At 36.5% G+C, this 21,378-nt stretch overlaps 1 protein-coding gene and 1 long non-coding RNA gene across 6 annotated transcripts in view; one reads left to right on the forward strand and one right to left on the reverse strand.

Annotated features, from left to right (window-relative positions):
* The first annotated feature begins 16 nt into the window (after positions 1–16).
* On the forward strand, positions 17–687 carry LOC110119490. Its single transcript, XR_002307961.2, has 2 exons — positions 17–439; positions 512–687. It is a non-coding gene; the product is annotated as an uncharacterized LOC110119490 (long non-coding RNA).
* A 1,433-nt stretch (positions 688–2,120) lies between these two features.
* Positions 2,121–21,378, reverse strand: part of LOC100646028 (peroxidase) — a 34,495-nt gene continuing 15,237 nt past the window's right edge. For 3 of the 5 annotated variants that reach the window (XM_012310956.3, XM_003397017.4, XM_012310955.3), the window contains 12 exons: positions 16,700–16,843; positions 15,285–15,603; positions 12,957–13,174; positions 8,849–9,025; positions 8,261–8,457; positions 7,998–8,175; positions 7,521–7,863; positions 6,725–6,881; positions 6,418–6,591; positions 6,046–6,244; positions 5,852–5,957; positions 2,121–5,703 (listed from right to left, as the gene is read on the reverse strand). In XM_012310956.3, the coding sequence (XP_012166346.1) occupies positions 5,616–5,703; positions 5,852–5,957; positions 6,046–6,244; positions 6,418–6,591; positions 6,725–6,881; positions 7,521–7,863; positions 7,998–8,175; positions 8,261–8,457; positions 8,849–9,025; positions 12,957–13,174; positions 15,285–15,603; positions 16,700–16,832 (2,289 nt within the window). In that variant the 5' untranslated portion in view covers positions 16,833–16,843 and the 3' untranslated portion in view covers positions 2,121–5,615. Of the gene's footprint in view, positions 5,704–5,851; positions 5,958–6,045; positions 6,245–6,417; positions 6,592–6,724; positions 6,882–7,520; positions 7,864–7,997; positions 8,176–8,260; positions 8,458–8,848; positions 9,026–12,956; positions 13,175–15,284; positions 15,604–16,699; positions 16,844–18,002; positions 18,252–21,378 lie in introns of those variants that run through there. The other 2 variants (XM_020864066.2, XM_003397016.4) reach the window with 2 other exon arrangements.

Here is a 21,378-nt window from a genome sequence, read left to right on the forward strand (position 1 = left end):
TATTAGATCAGTATAAATTTGTATATTTTATTCAAATTATCGTTACACTGTCATACTATTATCTAAATTACGGTAACAATGGCATTAACGTGGATAATTGCCTAAGTTGCGGTATAGAATGTCTATTACTATCTTCGAAGTATGCTCTCATTATTAAATTGAAACATACGCGATCGATAAGATTTTGCGCGACAGCGATTTCTTTCCGACTTCTACCACTGTTTCGTAATTTATTCGCTATGTGTTCCCCGTAAACTAAAAATTCATCTCGTTCTGTACTAATTTCTGTCTTTATACGTTTTATAGTTTCCCTCTCATTGCCGATGTTATTCTTAACGCAATTTATTTTCGGTTTTAGAAATGGGAACCTGGATTTCTCAAGTGCCGTGCTCATACCTGGATTTTCTCTGTAGACTGCTTTTACGGAGAAAGAGTCGAGGTTACTCGATAGTTCATCCTCTTGAACCTTGTCCTTCTATAAACAGCAATAATGGCATTCTAACTATTCTAGGAAGAAGAGGCTTGTGACGGAAGAGGAGTAGGAAGAGATAACGCATATTTTATTCTTGAAAAATTAAGCGAATTCCTTTATCTTTCTAGATACACACAAAAAGTAATTAATCGCGTTTAAAATCCTTCGGGAAGATAAATATCCCCAAACGTTAAATTCTACTTATTCCTTCCTTACCTTTGCTTCGCAAAAATCAAACTAATTAATTCTTAAATAATAATGTCATTTGAGTCAATACACATACTTCCACGTGTTGCAGTAGAAACAACAATGGTTTGTATCCGAACCACGTTGCCCTCGGATAGGATCCACTTTTGTTTATATTCGATGATTTTTTGTGTTCTCTTCGGAACTGACACCTTAGATTGGCAATTTTTTTTCCACTTCGCTGACGCTAATTTCGTATTTACTCGATAAATGCTCTACCGCGTCACTTTTTGCCTTTCGATCTCTATACTGTTCACTCTTTATATTCCATAAACACTCGTTTAACTGCAGATCCTTGATAAACGATAGAACCTTTTTATTCGTCCACGTGATAAACTGCGTCCACAGATATTTCGTGAAATGGTGGACTGTTTGCCTAGATACTACGTGCAATTGGTGGACTGTTTCCGTACATACTGAGTGCACATGGTAAACTCTTTTCACAGGTAGTCGGTTCCCTTGCCCTGTACTTCCATCATAAACAAACCATTGTTTCAGTGACTGTGCACCGTTTACGAATTATACCGCCCCTGTATTTTGTTCGTGCACGCATGTTCGCAGAAACTTCACGGCTAAGTTTGCCACATTGATGGGCGATGATTGTCCGCAGACGCGTATCGCAGCCAATCAGCGTCTGTCTATCAATGGATTTTCTACGAACAATAGATGCCGATTGGCCGAGACACGTGCCTGCAGTTAATTTTCTACCGATGTAGACTTAGGTTAAAGTTAAGCCACGAATCTCGTCTAGGCTTAAGCCTAGTCCTGATGGACAAACAATATTTTATCCCTATCCCGCATACATTGATCGCGGACAAAAGTATGTGTACGCGTGTATATACATCGTCTTGGCTGTCAGGCTGCGATGTACGTAGACCGTCTACGGACAATGTGTGTTAGTCTAAACTGGACTTTATGAATAATTGCTTGCAGGATCCTTATAAACTGTTTACAGACTGTGGATAAAACTCACGTCCAGACTTGCGATAAAGTACCGTTGCTGTTTTTAACGTCGAATTTCCAACGTAATATATATTCCGTTGTTTTAACAAAATAGTGGTATCCTTTGCTCAAGAGTAATGATTTTCCGCGACTCGTATCTCGATATATTCCAATCTATGTATATTAGAACATGTATATTCAGTCGTAATATATATTCTGTTGCTTTCAAAAATAGTGGTATCCTTTGTACGAGAATAATGATTATTCCATGAGTCATATTTCTCAATGGGTATATACCTATATGTGTATTAGTAAATGTATATATTGTACGCATATGTAAGTATACATCCGTGGAAAAATATCCATTCTGCTGATGCATGCGACATAAGAATATAAGAATTATATAAAAAAGTATAGAGGGAGAATGGAAGTAATAAGAAAATATAAAAATACCGACACATTAGGATAAGATCTTTTATTTTCGAAATTTGCAATACGATTAATCCCGTTCTTAATCAATTCAAACTTTGAATCGTATTGAATTCCGTAAGTACAATTAATTCTAATTACGTACGAAACGTTCAACAATATTATTCTCTTCTTAAAAACTAATCAGTCATACTCCGTATACTCCTAAAAGTACTTCAGTCGTTACAGTCATGCAAATCAACGTAAACGCCGAGCAGAGTTTCATTAAAATTCATTTTCGATAACAGTAAGCATAATTAGGAGAAAAAAAATTTGCGAGCAAATTCGAAGAACGCGAGAGATTTGAAATGGCAGGCAATCGTTATAAATATTAAGTGCTATGCGTATAATCTTTTCATATAACATCGATATTCAACAGTACCGGTGTTATCGGCTTGAGCGAAAGACTCTAGAGTGATTCAAACTTATCGACGAATGCTTTAAACCAAGATTTATAAACAATGAATCTATCAATTTAAAAACGATACAGCCATAAGTATTATCATGCGAAAAAAAAGGATGTAATTAAACTTTAGCTAATATATTATAGTAATATATTACTTAAAAAGTTTGATTACACGATATATTTCCTTAAAAGTATTATACAATATCCTAAATCTTATTTCACGATATGAGTAAAAATCTCGCACTACATAGTTAGAAAGACATTGTGCACCAGGTGTATTGCTATTGTTTTGTAATTACAAAATGATCTCGCATGTTCTGTACTTTTGTTCCGTAACGCTTCGATCCTATCATAAACACGTTAAAACCCCTGAAACACTACTTCATCCAATACATCTAGTGGAAGAGTAGTAGGTTCGTCCGTTATGATATCGATTATTCTCCCAGGACTTATTGCTCGTTCTAATTCTCATCTTTCCGTATTTTAATAAATCCAATTAAACTTACTCTTATCATGTCACGATATCGCTCGTCGTCTTTTCCTTTCTTCCTATGTAGATGAGTGCGATGATTCGATTAATTTGAAATTATCGGCGTGTTTTACTTGATATATTCGATCTGCTCTACGTCATTCCCTTAATATTCTATCGTGTTACTCCATCGTGGTATCACGTTATACTTTTATTTTTAGAGAGTTTGTTCGTTGAAAGTTTGAAGCGTATGCAGAGGCAAATTAACTTTGACGCTGATAACATTATAAACGTCGGCTCTGAAACGCTATAGGGGCACCAAGAGTCCTTATCAAAAAGAGTAGTAAACGAATAGAATTACACGAAGTACATTTGTTACTATGCAAATGAACTGCGATACAAATTTTAGCTTGGCTAAAACGATATTTGTCAAATATTCTTTTTACTCGAGTTCTAGAATATTCCTAGGTTTTCTAAGAACGATTGAATCCAACGAGACTGTCTTACCACATGATACAATTCACCTCACATGATAGATTAGCCAATGATTATAGATATAGATAGATTAGCGCGTCTAATAATCTGAATATTAATTTCCTATTGGTTTAACAAACATCGCTTTAGCCAGGCGACACCTTTAAAAATGTTTATTTAGCTCAAGGGCTCCAAAACGATTGTTAGCTTCAGGCTCCTAAAGACTTAAATCCGCCACTGCATGCACGAATAGCTAAACATCGTACAATGTTTAAAAATGAAATAATGCTTTGCTATCAAATATATGAACTTACCAAAAAGTATGATTCTTTGAGAGCTGAGAGATTTTGATGATGTAGTCGAACAATATGGAAATTATCTTATTTTTAATAAACTAGCATCAGTTGCTACTGGTTAATTAATAGTCGAATTTAATCAATATTCTAATTAAAAGTCTAGTTCAAAAAATTGCTAATAAATAAACTGTCTTCGATATCGTGATAAAACGAAGAAAGAATATTTGTTTTCAGTTTCCAATAATTTCCATGATTGTATTAAGATTAATTACCTTTAATAATATATACGTTAAAATAAGAGTATATATGTAAAGTAGAAACATTATCTCATACTAAAAAAATGCGGCCTCGAAGTATATATTCAGACTTTGAATTATTTTGTGATCGCAAATCGACTTGGACTTCTTAACGCCAGATCATTTAAAAAATAAAACGTCAAATCGCAATGGATTCGAGTTTGGTAAACAGAAAAACTCGCTCATACATTCATTCGCATATCTCATAGAACATTCAAGATATCATGCCGCTCTGGTTTACAAAAATAAATTTCATCTGTAACGTTTGCATGTGGAAACATGCGAAAAAAAGACCGATATAAAAACCGAATTCCTGGCTTTTTTACTTTTTTATCATAAAGAGGGACAAATTGCAAAGAACCAACAAATAAAACACGAACGCAACAAATAAAGCACGAACTCATCGAACAGCCAGGAGCGGTTTACCATGACGCTAATGGCACTATATGCAACGGGATAGAATACTATCAGCTTGTCAAAAAGATCAATAAAAGATTATTAGAATTATATAAAATACATTTGCTAGCGTGCAAAGATTGGAATAAAAATGTTCGCTTGTCCCGAATATTCGGATGCCCATCAAGCACTCGAGTTCTGAAAGATTTTTGCGTTTTCTAAAATACGTGAAAAACAATCGGATCCAACGAGACTCGCTTACCATGTAAGTTTTGAAACGCTGTTTTAGACTGGTCATTGCAGTGTGCGTATTTCGATTAGTACATACAAAGTCAATAATCACCGTCTAAATGAATATATTTTGACAGATTAGCCAAAGGATCTCTAGATATAAATATTAATTTCCTACTAGGTTAACAAACGTCGATCTAGCCAGGCTACACTTTCTTAAATTTGGTTTAGCATAGGATTCCTAACATAATTATTAGCTTCAAACTACTAAAAAGGGAATCAAATACATCACTGCGAGCAGCATGATCTGTGAACATCCATCTCTAAGAACCAAACATACTCGTAAGCGTAGGATTAACAAGATAGCGTATCTACGACTTCTAGGTTTTTATGCGCGTGCATTCTCGCGTAATGATAGATAACTCCGCCCCACGTTATTCCTAAATTATTCTAAAACGCCTTGCCGTAAGATTTAAATGTCTATCTGAAATCTGAAGTTATTTCCCCTCTATCGAACGGCAGTTGTTTTTCTATTACTCTTTTCTCTCCATCGACTTCACATATCATAGCACAGCCTCCGTAGCGTGCCCACTTAATCGACTAGTCACGTCTATTTGATGCATCTTGTTTTACAGTATTGTTTATTTGTTTAATCAATTTTCGCGTAGTGTGCATGCTACTAAATTGTCTTATTTCCCTTCATCGTGCCCGTTGTTCGATGTTCGACCGCACTGATACACGCAGCTCTTCAGTAAAAACTCTCTGCTTCTTTTTCTTTATCCCGATCGCGTTGACAACATCACATCGAGATTAGGATCGAGTCAGTCGCCGGTATTCTCTTGTGACCTCTATATTACGCCCGTCCCGCGATCCGGGCAAATCGATGCGGCAATGTGACCAGCCAATTAAGAGGGAAAGTTCAACGATAAGCCTTGGCTCTTTCTGCCCAGGCAAATAAGTCCACGCTGGGGATCGCTTCAAACATCGTACAGGATCTCAACTCGTTTCTGATGAAAAATGTAAAAAATGCATATGTTACTTGTTTGTCGAGCGTTGCACGAGCTAAACTCCAGACTTTGACAATTTGTTATTCTTTTATGACATTATCCTAAACTCGTAAAATATACTTAGTAAAATAATTCGACATCAACTTACCCTGCTTGTGGTCGAAGGAATACATTCGGTTGCATTTCTGTGATGTTATTACCATTATCGCAGAATATTCTTGCTAATGTTACATTGCGTATTTCTGCCAATTGTTCTGTAATACGAATTTCAGCGCACTTAAAATTTGTCCTCTTATAATTATATTAAGCGTTAACGATGATTTCAGAAAAATGATTTCTTACCAACTGTGAAAGGTTGTGGCTGATTCGCAGAATCGTAGAAATATCTGTCGGTGCGACGAGTTCTGGAAAATTGTTCGGAGATCAAACAACGGAAAGTTAGACCTAATAACCCGTCCTCCGTTGGTCTCTCAGCCATACCACCAATGATAAGATCAACGTCATCTGGATGGGCGTAAATTGTACGCAATTTCTTCATCATCTGTTAACAGAATAAACAACAAATATTTAAAAAGTTCAAGTAATTTAGAAGTTGAAATATTTCTTCCTTCTTTTCTTCTTTTCCCAAAAGATTTTATATTTAGAAAAATTTCATTAAATTTCATTAAGATAACGAATATATGTGAAGCGTAAAAATTTTGTTGGCACATTTACCTCCATTGGAATGTAATCTAGAAAATCATCGAAGCTCTTCGCAGCTGGAAGACCGCAATATTTGCGGTAATGATTATATCCGGGTAAACCGTGATCACGGCCACGCTGAATATCCAAGCTGATAGCATCTAAACCTAGGCTGTCCTGATTTGTAGCGAACAGTTTGCTTGTTACCTACGAAACACGAATAATTTGTTCTTAACGACTTCGTTTTGTGCATTAAATTTTCAGCTTTGGATCGTTTATTTTTTATTGTTTTAAAATCGATGGTTAGATCGACTAGACTAGAGGAAGAACGCATACTCACGTCTTCGATCATGCTGATATCCATCTTCTGACTGGTCTGAGTAGCCATACCACGCAGTAAACCATCGAATATTTCATGCGACTCGATTATATTTGGTTTGTAAAAATATTCTGCCAATGAAACTGTTTTGTTGATCTGACGTTTATTGTCTGTCAAGCTGTAACATAAAACCGTAAATAAAACCGTTAATATGCCTGTTATGTCTTGACTCTGATAAAGTATTACTAGATTAAGTATTTAATGATCCTTTTATCTCCAACTAGTTCCTTATCGTTAGCTTCGTATTCACTATTTTTCTGTATCTACGTATCTGTGCAATAAACAATATAATCGCTCAACGAGTAGGACGTAGACCCCGCTACATTCGAATATGAATAAGAAAAAGGCTGGTGGATAAGGATGGATGCTGGTCGCCCCAATCAAAGCTCGCTCGTGGGTGGTATTGTACATAGGAAAACCGCTTTCCCGTGTTTTCTCGGAATGAACAATAAATCTAACGAACACTTCAACTTAAAAGATACTTATGTGATCTGAAGGACTTTAACTATAAAAATGCGAAGATTTATGATAAAGTCCTTAAGATTATCGAGGATCCGCAATCTGGCAGCCATCTTGGTCGCGGTATGAGAAATGGTTTGTGTAAAGAGTCACCAGATATAACGAATGATGAAACGTTTCAATTTCTTAACCGAAGCATAATATTTGTTCTTGGATACATGGATCTGAATAATTTAATCGGCATCATACGAATAACGATTACACGTTCGATTCATTTTAAAATACAATATCGACTCACCTTATCTTTCCTTGCAACAAGGAATTCATAAAACGCAGAGCTGCTGTCGCGACTTCGTTACTAACTGCTGGCTCATCCTCGGAGTTGTAGTTACGGCTGTAGCTATTTCCAATGGCAAGACCAATCGCACGAGTGTATCTCTTGCCCAGTAATATAGGCAACCATTCTTTATACGTGATATGCTGAATTTCAGCAATTACTATACGCCTGGCTTCCTGATACAGCGTCTCATCTGACCAGTGAGGATTCAGCTCGGCGAGCTTTTTGGCGATTCTGTTGTGTTCACGGTGCCAGATAGTGTGTATCGCAGCCAGTTGTGGATGCGTATTTACACGATTATCACCTATAGCGAAGAAGTATTTTAGTAGTAAAAGTACTTTAAGAAATATTTAGTTTCGTGACATGATCGATACTGATTGTACGAACGATTCGTTATTATTTTTTATCGCAGATCAAATACAAAGTACGAATAATTACCAGAATCGTAACACCCATCCTTGCATTCCGAAGAGTTTTCGGCAATTGGTAAGAAATCGTGGTCGTTGCCCCTGTGAACGCGCAACAGACCTCCTTCGAACTCACGGAGCTCGCGAGATTTCTTCAACGTAGAACCGTAGATCGTAGAACCATCCAAGAAGTGACTCGCTTGATTCATCTATCGTTGAAAATCACAATGTTGCATCTGGTACGTTCTAACGTTAACGATTTATATACAGTGTTTAATGGAAAAGTTAATTTACCTGTTCTATAGGCCCGAAAGTACAGTCTGACTTAAGAACCGGCAACGATCGCACGTAATTCATGCATCGTACGTAATGTTGGCCATAGACGGGATCTCGATCAGGTACCATAATCGCAGAACAATCAGGATGCATGTATCGAGGAGACAAGGCATTCCCGTCTGATCGACAGCATGAGATCGGTTTTCCCGACGATACTGTAGAAAATACATGCGTTTTAGTCTGAGAGTTACAAATTTACCATAACTAAGAGCATGTTACAATTTTAAGACTAATAGAATATAATAGAATGGATATTAACATATAATACGTATTACGGTGTTTTCAGTGAGGTATAAATTAATACATCGAGCTTATCGATTAATCTTATGTTAGTCTCGTCGATGCGAGGTACACTGCTTTGTAATGTTTTCCTGTCGTTTTGAAACTCGATTTCCTAATCTTATAGAGCTTTATGCTCTTAAAATTACTTATGTACGAAGGAAATATTATTAAAATCTTGGAAATCTTCTTTCATCGTCTCTCGAATTTTATCATTTTTATCGTAATATAGATATTCTTCGTCTTAAGTATCATTGAAACACTTACCCATCTTACGCATTGGAGTATGCGAAATATCATTCGCGATAAATTGCGTCCATTGCACGACCGTCAACGTTCTGCTGACATCCGATTGATCGTTGGGTGTCGATAAAGCCACGCTTACGCTTCTGGCACCTGGCAGCGGCTTTCTCATTTGTCCCATGCGTCTCGGTTCTTGAATTCCTGGTCGCCAAATGAAGCATTAGCCTGGCGTTTTTTCTCGCGATATGTCGTCAAATCGGAGTAATACCACAGTTACGTTTCGCAAAAATGACGTTGAAATCTACCAACCGGCACCGATATCGTACAAATTTGCTCGTTTCTGTTCGAACAATATCGGTCGACGAACAACGGAGTTGAAACGATGAAATAGTCGGAATCGATACATTACGATTACTCCGATTTCGACAAGGTTTTGCACGTGAGCTTCGCCTATGCATGTGAAAATAGTGTTCGTACAGCGCGAGAGCGAGAGACAATTCGCGACTGATTTAACAATGCCTGATTCTGTATACCGAAATCGAGCTTTCAAATCCCTGCATACGAGAATCCCAAGCCTAACCGCGCCTATAAAACCTGCCTCAACTTGCGACCAATTCGTCAGAGACCAATCAGTAGATGACATCATGGAGTCTTTTGTCTACCGATCTATTCAACGATAATTGCTTTTCAAACGCGAACCGTTTCACCAGCACGTTCGTTTTTTTCTTCGTTTTCGTTATCACGCACGTCCCAGTCCTGATTGATCTCTGGATCTACCAAGATGCGGCAGCTCTCGCGCTGCAGAGCAGCAGTACAAAATACTTGTCTTCTACTTATTTTGCTCGACATGACGTTCTGATGCGTTATCGACGAAAACACGCGCGCTGAGAACGAATTGAAAAAGAAAAACCGGCACACATTCGATTCTCTGTTACGACTACTGATTCTTTAGTTTTGCTTATTTATTGTTCTTAAAACGATCACGTCGAGAACGCTCGCAGAAGGAATCAAGTGACTTATCTAGGTGATAGGCTGATGAAGGTGCCCAAGTGAGAAAATCAAACTGGGAGCGATCGTCTCAACGTCCTATCGTGCTTTCTGTATACCGCGTATCTCTTAGCTCTTTGACGCGCGATGCATCGTGTCCATATCATTTAAGTCTTTAGATAGAAACTTTGATAAATACTAAAATCGTCAACAATACGTTCAATGTACTACGTTTCACCCTATCGCAAAATCCTAGAACCGCGAATGACTCCCAATTCTCTTGTCTCGGACACCTTTAACGAGACCCGTATACCGCAATCAACAGAAAATATTTGAACTAGTGTTACAATAATAAATATGATACATTATTAGGTATATCCGAATTAGATTACATACACATTCTACTGCTGGATAGAATCTCCCGACCGGGGCACCCTATTGTAGGCAGTATTATTCACTGCTACACTCAGGCATTTTATGCTCTATGTGCCTTATCGCACAACAACTGTAATGCAAATCACAGAATATAATTTGTTAAGCCAATCGGCGAACGTTTTTTTTTTCTGTTTTCCATCCATTAGCGCCCAGGGATCAGAGTGTGTGTTCGTTTTCATATTTACATATACACAAATGAGATATAATATATAGATTCTTTAAGCTTTGCTTTGCGTCTGTTATCTGTGTGATAAATATGTATGGGTGTATGATTCTCCTGTTTCGTTGTTTGTGATCGTATATAATTGTGCAAGGTGTCATTGTGAGGACTAGGTGGGTTAGTAGGTCGAGGCTGGTAACTCGCGTGCACCATCACGCAATTTGTAACGATTTCCAGTCGTCAACAGGAAACGGTCGCCCGTTTTCCTTCGTTTCATCACAGAGTTGCTCGACATGAACGGCCGACGAATGAAAGGAAGAGTTTTGAGGATGCAACGAACATGAGATGCGATGATACCATTCTACGTGTATCCTTGGTAAATGTAACGTGTCTTGTCTAAAAAGCGAGCAATTATGCAAGAAGCCTGTTTGAAACCGAAGTACAGTTGACAGTCCTGCGGTCGATCGAAATTCAATTAATTGTGGCGGAATTTTTAATTCCCCCGGAGAATTACGTAAGAAGTTCAATGTAATGTCCAAGGTGTCCTAGAATTATCGTCGTAAAATTAATCAAAATTACTTATATGGAAATATAAGAGCAACGTCCTTGAATTATTCTGCAGAAACGCGTAACGGCGAAGGTTCGAGTACAGCGAAGCGAGATGTACAAGGTACTTCGCGTGTCTATACTACGTATATCTCTCCTCTGTTCTTGGTAAGCCTCGAGAATCGATCGTATTATTATACTTTTCCTGTTCATACTATTTTTTTAGACGTTTATGCTACCGTGTCCCGATCGAAAATAGGAAAAATCACGAGAGACATAGGTTTACCATGTTCGAAGTTTACCGCGCTACATGAAATATTCATTATTGTAACGAATATCACAAAAGCGTAGACCTTTGGAAGAAGGAATTCTTTAGAAATTCTCGTACGCTTTGTACGTACATTAATGCGTTCCAAAAATATGAGGTCACGCTCGCACTTTATCTCAAGTTTTGACTACTCTTCTTCTTCTAACGACACGATGAAATACGCATACAAGGTACCTCCCTTAGACATATAGATATCGTTAACGATACGACAAATGTTTCAGACAGAAGTTAAATGAGCTTAAAATAATTTTTGTTAAATTTTTCCAGCTACGTACGTACATAGTTGCGTGGAGGATATACAACGACATTGTGCACGCGTAAAAGAAACTTTACTCAAGTGTAACAGCCAAAATTATAAGTTTTCGTACATGTTTTGTCTACGATATACGAATAAAAGAATCAGTCGTTGAGAGCTTCACTAGTCCAAAGTATAATTTTCTTTGCAAATTCTACCAACACAGCGACTTTCGACCGTAAAATATTCAGTTTCCGAACGCATTTGCAGAAAACAGTTTGCTCGACGGAAATTGCTTTAAGCGAAGCGTTCGCGCATTGCCTTTTATTGCCTTCGTCGCGGTATCGTACAATTTGTTAACGTTATATGTATATGTCGATAACTACCAAAGTACCAAACATACAATTTGTGTATTATCGCACGACATTTCTAATTTGTTTATACGTATGACTGTACCAATGTAAACTAAAAGTCAAGTCGATAGGCAGGCAGAAATAAAGATATACTAAAACATTTCTAGGACACCCTGTACACGTTCCAGCGTTACAGCCAAATTGCACAGTTTCGTCTTCTCTGAACGTTCGTAAAGATGATGAGATATGCGACGCGTGTACAGGGACAGATACATCCCACGACGCAACAGATGAAAGTGAAACATTCCGCAAGACGAAAGATGAAAATGCCACATTTCGCAACACACAAAAGATGAAAACGACACATCCCACGTCGCAAGATGCGTGTCCAGCTTATATAATATGTATAATTGGCTAACTGCATCTCGTATTTATGCAGACAAGTACTACTCCGTTTCGTTGGTAAGTTTAATGGAAGCGACTGCGCATCGCGTACAATTAGAAAACGTGGTCGAAAGTATTGTTGGATCGTCGGCCGTTTCGACGCATACCAGATACAAAATGAGATCGTCTCTCGAAGAATCTACCACGAGGAAACCGGTAACGAGAAGAAACGATCACATAGATAGACGACAGAGGAATCAGGACGGATACGTGAGAGGAGAACAAGGAAGCGCCAAGCGACCAGAGGCTGCAAATAATTGTACCATTATTATTCCACACAAATAACGACGAGAGGCCACGAAACACGGTATGGTGAAGCCAAAATATATATCTCGAACTGTTCTTTTGTCTATTTCCGTTTATCTCGTCCGTTCGAAAGCCCGAGCAGCGTACGAATGTTAAAGACAAGAGAAAAGGACGCGTCTCGCGCTAATAACCGAAATCGTGAGAGCCAATCGAAAAACCGACGATTTAAAGAGGGTCGACGTAACAATTCGAACGTAGCGGCGATCGCGATCGTACGAAATTCTCGCGAATTTCCATCGCACAAAATGGGGACTATGTATAACGAAATATGATAGACAAGTCCTTCTATTTCTTTTTTCTTTCTCTACTGATAGTCACACGGTAGGAATAATCCTTACCATCAAAATATTGGGGGAAGAGAATTCTGGAGTACGCGGTCATTGCACTACCCCAGCTTGGATTTTCGACGTTGTTGCAAGCACCGTCGATGCTTCGATACTTGGCCGTGAGATCGCAAATCGGGTGTCGCAACGTCGGACAAGCTGAGTCCAACGGAGTCCCCTGAAGCGACAGCGTCGATATGTAACGAGCGCAATCGTCTTTCTCCAAACCAAATCTGTAACAAACGCCAGTTATTTCTTATAAATATATTTCTTATAACATGCTATTAAACTAGATATTATCATCTATAATTTATAGAATGCTTAAGGTATTACCATTATTAATCTTTGTAATAAGACAGACAACGTTCTATCGAAGATTTCGTACTTCAGAGATATGTTGTGGTAATATTCGGACGAATTCTTGCGAGCTTAATATTATAATGATACGTAATACATTAACCCTTTGCGATCCTACGTCGAGCTGACCTCGATACTCTATTTCGTTCGATTTTAATTATAATTTAACATAGAGAGCGAACCCTTAATCATTACGTGTCGTAAATTAATCAGACGATTGAGATAAAATTTGAAATGCAATTTGGATCACAAAGGGGTAAAGACGTGTAAATTACATTAAAGATAGTTCTTCATTCAAGAATTGGATTCACTCGGCAAGAATAAGTTTTAAACTTTATATCAGAGTACATCGAATATCTTAATCGATACAGTATGTAACAATTTTCTTGCAAACTAATAACGTTGATTGTAAAAAGGCCAAGGTACTTAACCCCTGCTTGAATTCTCCCGTTAATGTGATGTTCAGGTACATAGAGATTTACTTGAAACATTTCATACTACATGGAATAAAAATAGAAATGAATTTTTGTTGGTAATTCCCATTTCCATATTTTTCTTCGATCGCAAATAAACTACCTTTCGTTCGTTGCATTTAAAGAAAATATGTTTAAGGAGAAAATTACACCTGCATCTTCTTAAAATCAATGTTCAGATTAATATGCATCGTATAAAGAACAGCGATGTTACGTGAATTTACAATAATAAGATTAAAAGTCCACAAAAAATTGAGAGAAAAGTGAATGTTCTGCTGATATTCAAATTAAAAAGTATTTGCAGTCATAGCTATTCCAATTCTCTTTAAAGATGAAGAATGGACTGCTGTTGGGAGTTCAGAAGATGGTTTCAAAGCATTACGTAAATATCATTGGTTCGTTCGTTCAAAACCATCTTCTGATATCTCTATAGTAAGCAACTTTCCAAATGATCTTTTTATTGTGCAAAAAGGCATTCTCGTTAATCAAACGTTGCAAGCAGAGTATGAAAATAAAATAAGACTCGGATTAATAATTTAATCGCAAATACAATGAGAACTTTCGTTAGAAGATCAAGCAATAAACGATACAAATTTACTAGTATTTTGTTAGTAGTTTTTAGTAGAAAAATTGTAACGAGATATCTAAATCTAAATTCTTCGATTGTACTAAGAAGTATTCATATCTTTAGCTTTTACATCACTTGGTATTGCATCGTTTCGATAGTAATACTTGATTTGATCGTATTATGATCTGAAAATACGACGTAGGAAGATACGATGTTATATATTTTATTTACTATGTAAAATAAAAAGTTATTTTAAGTTATCCCACTGGACTTATTTCGATCTCAGACTATGGTGTATAGAATATGTTATGTTTACTTTGCATCCCAGATAATGGGTATGTATTCAATGAAATGAAATGCAAACAATTACCGTACACAGATAGCAGAGTAAAATTCAATATTCAATAAACCATGTATACCATATGTATATACCAAGTGTTCAAACAGTACGAAACCATTTTCCTTCTAAAAATAGTCTTCCTTTTGCACAATTTCCTCCTTCTTCCAGATAATATAGCAAATAAAGTGATTCTTTACGAACAAAATCTACTTTAACGAAAGGTTCAGCGTTGAAAAGTAAGGAGCAGCGAATATAATGGCTGAAGGCAAAAGATAAATTTAACGCGTTTAAAAACATTCAGAGATCGAAACAGCGATATAAAATTTCAGCTCCAGCTAAACGTTCTACGCAACGACTTGACTCGAACCTCGCTCGAAAAATCTACGGAAGATCGACTCGTCGGATCTTATCTTTGAAACTGCCAAAGGCCGCGACTGATCGGTAAATACCGAACAAGAACAAAGTCGTGATTTATTTAGAAGGAACGTTTCAAACACTTTTCAACGCTGAATTCATGCACAAGTGGACTTTTACCAGTAATGAAACATCCTACAGAGTCGTAATAGTCAATCGAAAGGAGTTTTGACCTAAGAGATGTATGTTACCTGCGACAGTTCTGATGAAGGAGATAGGACGAAGCTTTCATCGCCACAATGGCGTCGAGGCCTCTCTCGAAAGCATCCTCGGAAGGATATGAATCAAGGAATTGTTTTCCAGCCGGCGTGTGAGCCATCAATTCGACGCCAGCATTCGCGATATTCCTTTCGAGGGTGCTCATACGATCGATCAAGCTTTGCGCGAAAGTGATCGAGTTGTTCAAGACCGCCTCGTCAATGTGAGGGTAACGTCGATTATGGAAACGACCTGTGTCTACGACGCCACCCTCGTAAGGGTCGTTCGACATCGGCAAACCTGAAAGGATACCTTTAAAAACGTCGGTGAAATGGGTTCAGTCAATTCAACTGTGTTGGTCGCGATTTAACGTGCAACGTGCTTTAATTTAAGGTGCAAGATTTTCAATGAATTTCTTATCGAAGACACATAAGGAGGAAAAGTACATTATATATTTCTTCTGTATTATTTCGTTTCAGCAGAATTTTGCAAATATAATAAACTACGTAGGTGTAATCGTTAGAGGGGCTGTTTATGTTCTGATAATATTTACGTGTGGTATGATCATGTATCTTCTTTTTTGTAATCGTGAAGAGATCTAATGTACGAATGTTACAGAAAGAATTATTTGTTGATAATATTAGAGAATTATTTATTTATAATATTATATTACATAAAAAAGATTGCAATAGCGAAGTTGAGTGATCTTTAATTTTTCAAAGGTTTTCCAAATAGAATAGAGATAAATTTAGATGTATAGACTATAAAACACATATAAATTGATCTTCTGACGTAACTTTTATGTATAGACTCGATAGAATCTCAAACTGTAAAACATGGATATAATTTATTGCGATTATTGTGTTCAGTATATATCTGTTTATAAATAGAGAAGAAGGATAGAATCGTTATTTGTTAAAATGCTTATAAATTTATTTTAAAAAGAAAGTTCATTAAAACCAATAAAAAGCGTTGCAGCTGCTTGATAATAGCATATTAAAACACCATAAGTAGTTTTATATAAGAAAAATTATGAAGACGATGGTTAAAAATGTTTAAGTATTAAATTTAATATACGTTGAACTAAACATTTGTCTGTAATAAATGATCTTACCTAAAAATGAAATATTTGATAAAACGGTAATAGCTGTAAAATTATCAAATACAACTCTGTACTTATGTTTCGATAATGTTTCAAAAATGCAATTCACAACAGCATTGATCAATTTTGTTAAAATATATTTACAAGACATTCGCCTATTGGCTTAGGTGGGCTAAGTATAGTCGTACTGCTCGACGTTGGCGATAAAATTCACCACCGATGGTATTGGTTACTCGACCAGAGGATCAAAACTTTCTTCGTCGACGAAAAGAACAAAAGGTAGAAAAAAAGCTGTGGACGACCTACCTGTGTAACTGGCAAGGTAGTTCTGCACAGACATCGGCAATTTATAGGCACCGATCGCGTGCGAATTCCCAAGGAATCCCATGGTTTGCAGAGACACCCAGAGAATCGCCAAAGTAGCCACGGAACCCGCCATTAGTCCTCCAGCTGCACAGAACCAAATGATCTTTCGTTATTTATTCGCTACAAAAACTTCTTGACCGATGATTCAACGCATACGCGATCGTATTTACAAAACTAACTGAAAACACTGATTTTTTTTATTGCGAAAATACGTTGCAAAATGGTCGGTCGAGCAATTTCGTGTAACAGGGTGTTTACGTTTAGAGCGATAAATCTCGTTTATTGGAATAGCTTAATAGCTTAAGGTTCGTTGCAGAGATTAATTGATCGATCGGTTGAAACGGCTCTGGCAAATTGCCGTTCTTACGAGATTGTCACTGTCCGGTTCTTCTGTATTTGGTAGACGCGATTCGATCGAACGTATACTTTCAGCTTGACAATCGTATGCTGAGATAGCGCGATATAAAAACGTCGTCAAAAATTAATTGAATTCGTAAATTATATTAATAACTACAGCTTTAGAAATTATTTACTTCGTTTCTTCTTTTTTTTTTTATTTTTTTTTTTTTTTTTATTTAAGATAAGGAAATAAAGATTGAAGGGGCATTGACGTCATTGATAGTAAGGTTATCAAAAGATGTACGTCGCTTAATTCTGCGTAAACACGTAAGCACGAAGTGAAACTCGAAGCTGTCGGCATAATTATAGAATGTTGTTTTCTATATTAATTTCCAGTTGTTATGAGCTCCAATGAGCGTCTTTTTTTTTATAACATATGATAAGAGACTGAAATTAAACGTCAAAGCTTAATTATCAAATATACTGTAATATGAAGCAAAATAGGTGGCACGAACAAGATAATCGCGATATGCTACCAATTCTGTGGATCAAATAGTCGCAAGTTTAGAACTTAGAGGACCGAAAGCTATTATTTACCAACGAAACCTCGAGGTTCGATCTGCCTGTCGAATCGAAACGCTTGAAGATCCTATCGATTAAAAAAATTAAATCGTCAATACGTTTTATTTAAGATTACCTTGCGTTTACTATTATTATTCTATGTAATTGCTACGACTTACTCGTAAATGTATAAATAGGTTTAAAAAATTAAAGAGAAAAACAAATCATTATCAGATTTCTTATCATCGTCGTGTATGACATACAGTTTTAGTGTCGTCATACAGTTTTCGCTTACAAGAAAATATAAACAAAAAACGATAGTAATTCACGAAATGTTACTTACGACTTTTGAAATGAACCGTGCAAACACCTCCGTGATGAAACCATAAACAATTGCATAAAACGACCGGTTACTTTGAAACATACAGATTTCCTAAGACATCAAAGTCTTCTAATTTATTTAAGTTGGTGAAACTCGTTGAAACGTTCGCTATTTCCACTGGCAATGATTTTCGAAGAAAAGAACGAGACACGCACACTGCTACCTCTACTGTCAATTTTGTTCGCTTTACTATTCGCATAAAATCGATGAATCGACTGTCTAGGCGGCTTGTTTTCGTAGAACTACCATTGGAACATTTTTTTCTTTTCTATTTATACCATAGAGAAGATCGACGTGCGAGATTTATGTGTTTGATTACACGTTTATCAGGAAAGTGTAGGTTCGAGATTTGTGAGATAAATACTGCGTTTATTTTCCAGTGGAGCATTTTTCATGCCACGTTATTTCCAACACTACGCAATTCGATTCCTAATTGCACAGTTTCTACGTTCTTGATACTTCCTTGACTTTAATGACGCTTCTTAATCGACATACATACGAAACAACAATCGCAACTCTGTGGCGCCTTTATTCTATTTGCGTCTCGTATTTTGCTAATATATTTTCACAGCTCCAAGTCATTATACATCCTATTATTTTCCATTTTCTCATTTATCTTCCTGCCGTTTCGTAATCTGCAGGTGATCCGACTCGAACGAAAATAGAATCCGAGCAGCGTGTTACGATTATAACGCTTCCAAATTCTTATAATTGCGACTATAATAGAACCGTGCTGGGATACTGATATTGATAACATTACCGATCAATGATTCATTCACAAGTGGCTACGTAATTAGCATAATATGCGTATACAAAACGTTAAAACGATAAGTGTGCAAATGTAGTCGCACAGAATCACATATGTACGTAAGTAGAATTTTTGGCAATTATTTAAAAGTATTATCGCCTCACCGATTTGATGATTTTTTAATACGTTCAAGAAATCAACATTCTCAACAATTTTTTCCCGCGCATATAATTCCCCGCTCAGCCTTAGTTTTCGAGATATTCATGAAAATATTTTTGCGTTGTAACCTTGATACGCGTTGGATGTCGCTTAGGTTTGGCTTAGACTTATCTACAGACATAATTACATATACACATTATATGCCTGGGTCGCGATGAATTTACATATCTCAAGTTTCAATTTGTGAAAGGTAGATAAGAAAGAAATGCGACTGTAGTTAATGTTGGCTCGTACCTAACTCAAACTTAATACAATATAGATCATTATGCCGGCTAGCGGTTAAAAAAGTCTCGATGTAATTTCCGTCCAGTAATTTCGAGTGAAATGAAGAAGCTCGATGACCTGTATCGATTTAGGTTTAGGTTGAACTTTTTACTCCGCTCGAATATCTGTTATGCGTAACTAAAAATCTTCTCTTGACTCATTCTGTGTTTACAGACAGAATGAAACGCGAGATCGTAAACTCATGGTGTTGTAAACACGTAATATAATCGTGCCGGTATATGCGTAAGTCTAATCGTTGTTGAAAATGTTGATTTCTACGACATATTCAAGAATCATCGAAGTCGGTGATGTGGCAAGACTTCTAAATAATTACAGAGTTTTTTTTTTTAGTAATTTATAGACACTTTAAATGTTTGCGCGCTTTCGAGAGTTTCGTCATAATATTTATGTATATCTTTAAAAAAACTGGAAAAGTTCTACAACCGCATACCGATTTTAAAAAAGACGAAGAAACATCTCAAAACAAATAAGAATCTAAAATTATTCCCTTCGATTTTGCCTGTCCGACGCGTGCGTGGCAATAAATTGTATTTTACATGTAATGTTTGAAAAACGAAAGATCGTGTCGAAGCTTAACGCTAAACCAATTATCCAATGTACTTTTTATTTCATATCTTCAAAGTAAATACTTTTATATCGATCTGTATTTATTGATACCTAAACAATACAAGAATACTTGTACTATATCTTTTATGATATACTAGAACAAAGTGTATTTTTCAACTTACTGATATCGCCGCTATCATCAAGATATCAATTATCCTGGAATGGAATTAACCATTATAAAACCAGAGCGGAATTTACCATTCAGCCGTATTATGTATATAAACATCGATCAACAATCAATAACACGCACCAATGAAACGTAACTGTTTGTTATACTTGTAGCGATAACACGGAAAAATTCGAACGATTATAAAAATAAAAAGAAATACATAAAATTTACCATTTTTCATAAAACATTGATAGAAAACGATATCGACATAATGGATTACTTTCATAGGTATGTATCTACTTGATTTTTGTCTTATTCAGATCATACGGATGCTAATTCACGCATTTGCGTAGACAACTTGCACGGTTTTCACTTTCACTTTATACTTCACGGTTCTAACGTCTGGCTCTGACTACTCTTGTATAGCAACAACTACTGTTTCTAGGACAGCCGCAGCTCGTAAGATTGAAATAACACGTTCCGTGTACGAAGAAGGTGTAAAAAATGTAGAATAAAGGTTAAACATCTTCTCGTGCGAATGCCTAAACGCCTTAAGTCTTCCATAAACAATTGATAGATAAAAGTAAATTTTCTATGAGGAAAGAAGGCAAATATTGAACTTCCGTGACTATGAATGAGCTACATTACAAATTCTATTTTCTTATTCTACCACACGTTAGACATAGGAAAAATATATGATTGAGATGAATGGGTACGAAGAAATGCAAACCAAATCCTATTTCTAAGCCAAAATAAACTAAGATACATACATAGGACATAAATTTTAAACGTTAGATGTAACTGCTACCGATTCAATTTCGATATCTCGCTTCTCTTTCGGGAAATAGCAATCTTTTACTGGAACAGCGTTATAAATAAGCGTAAATTGAGCATTTTCCAGAATGAACGATCTAGCTGTTTCTTTAAGATAGGATCCCAAAAATAGTTTAGCGTAAATACCATAATCCATATGAAAGAGCAGTGAAAAACCTGAAATCAACGATCTTCTTTCTCGCTACTATCGTTAATACCGTTCGCTACTATCATCATTTCGTAAAACGTAAGTAAAATATCAAAGTTTCGATACCAAAAGTTTCTCCGTCATACGTATACATCCAAATTATTATCTAATCGCCTCTATTTTCCTGTTCGTGCCAATGTAAACTCTGAAAACATATACCATGAGCCATGTACCATAGTACCTCTGAAAGAAACTATACTCGATCCTCTTCCTTCTCCCCTATCTCACTCTTTAAAGGTAAATACATCTTTGTCATTAAAATAACATTTCAACGAAAGTAGTCGAATTTAAATTTAGCATGGTCATAGTACAGGATGATTCATTCGAGGTTACGCACCCTGACCGTCAC

The sequence above is a fragment of the Bombus terrestris genome, chromosome 8 (genome assembly GCF_910591885.1).
Source record: "Bombus terrestris chromosome 8, iyBomTerr1.2, whole genome shotgun sequence".
Lineage (NCBI taxonomy): Eukaryota > Metazoa > Arthropoda > Insecta > Hymenoptera > Apidae > Bombus > Bombus terrestris.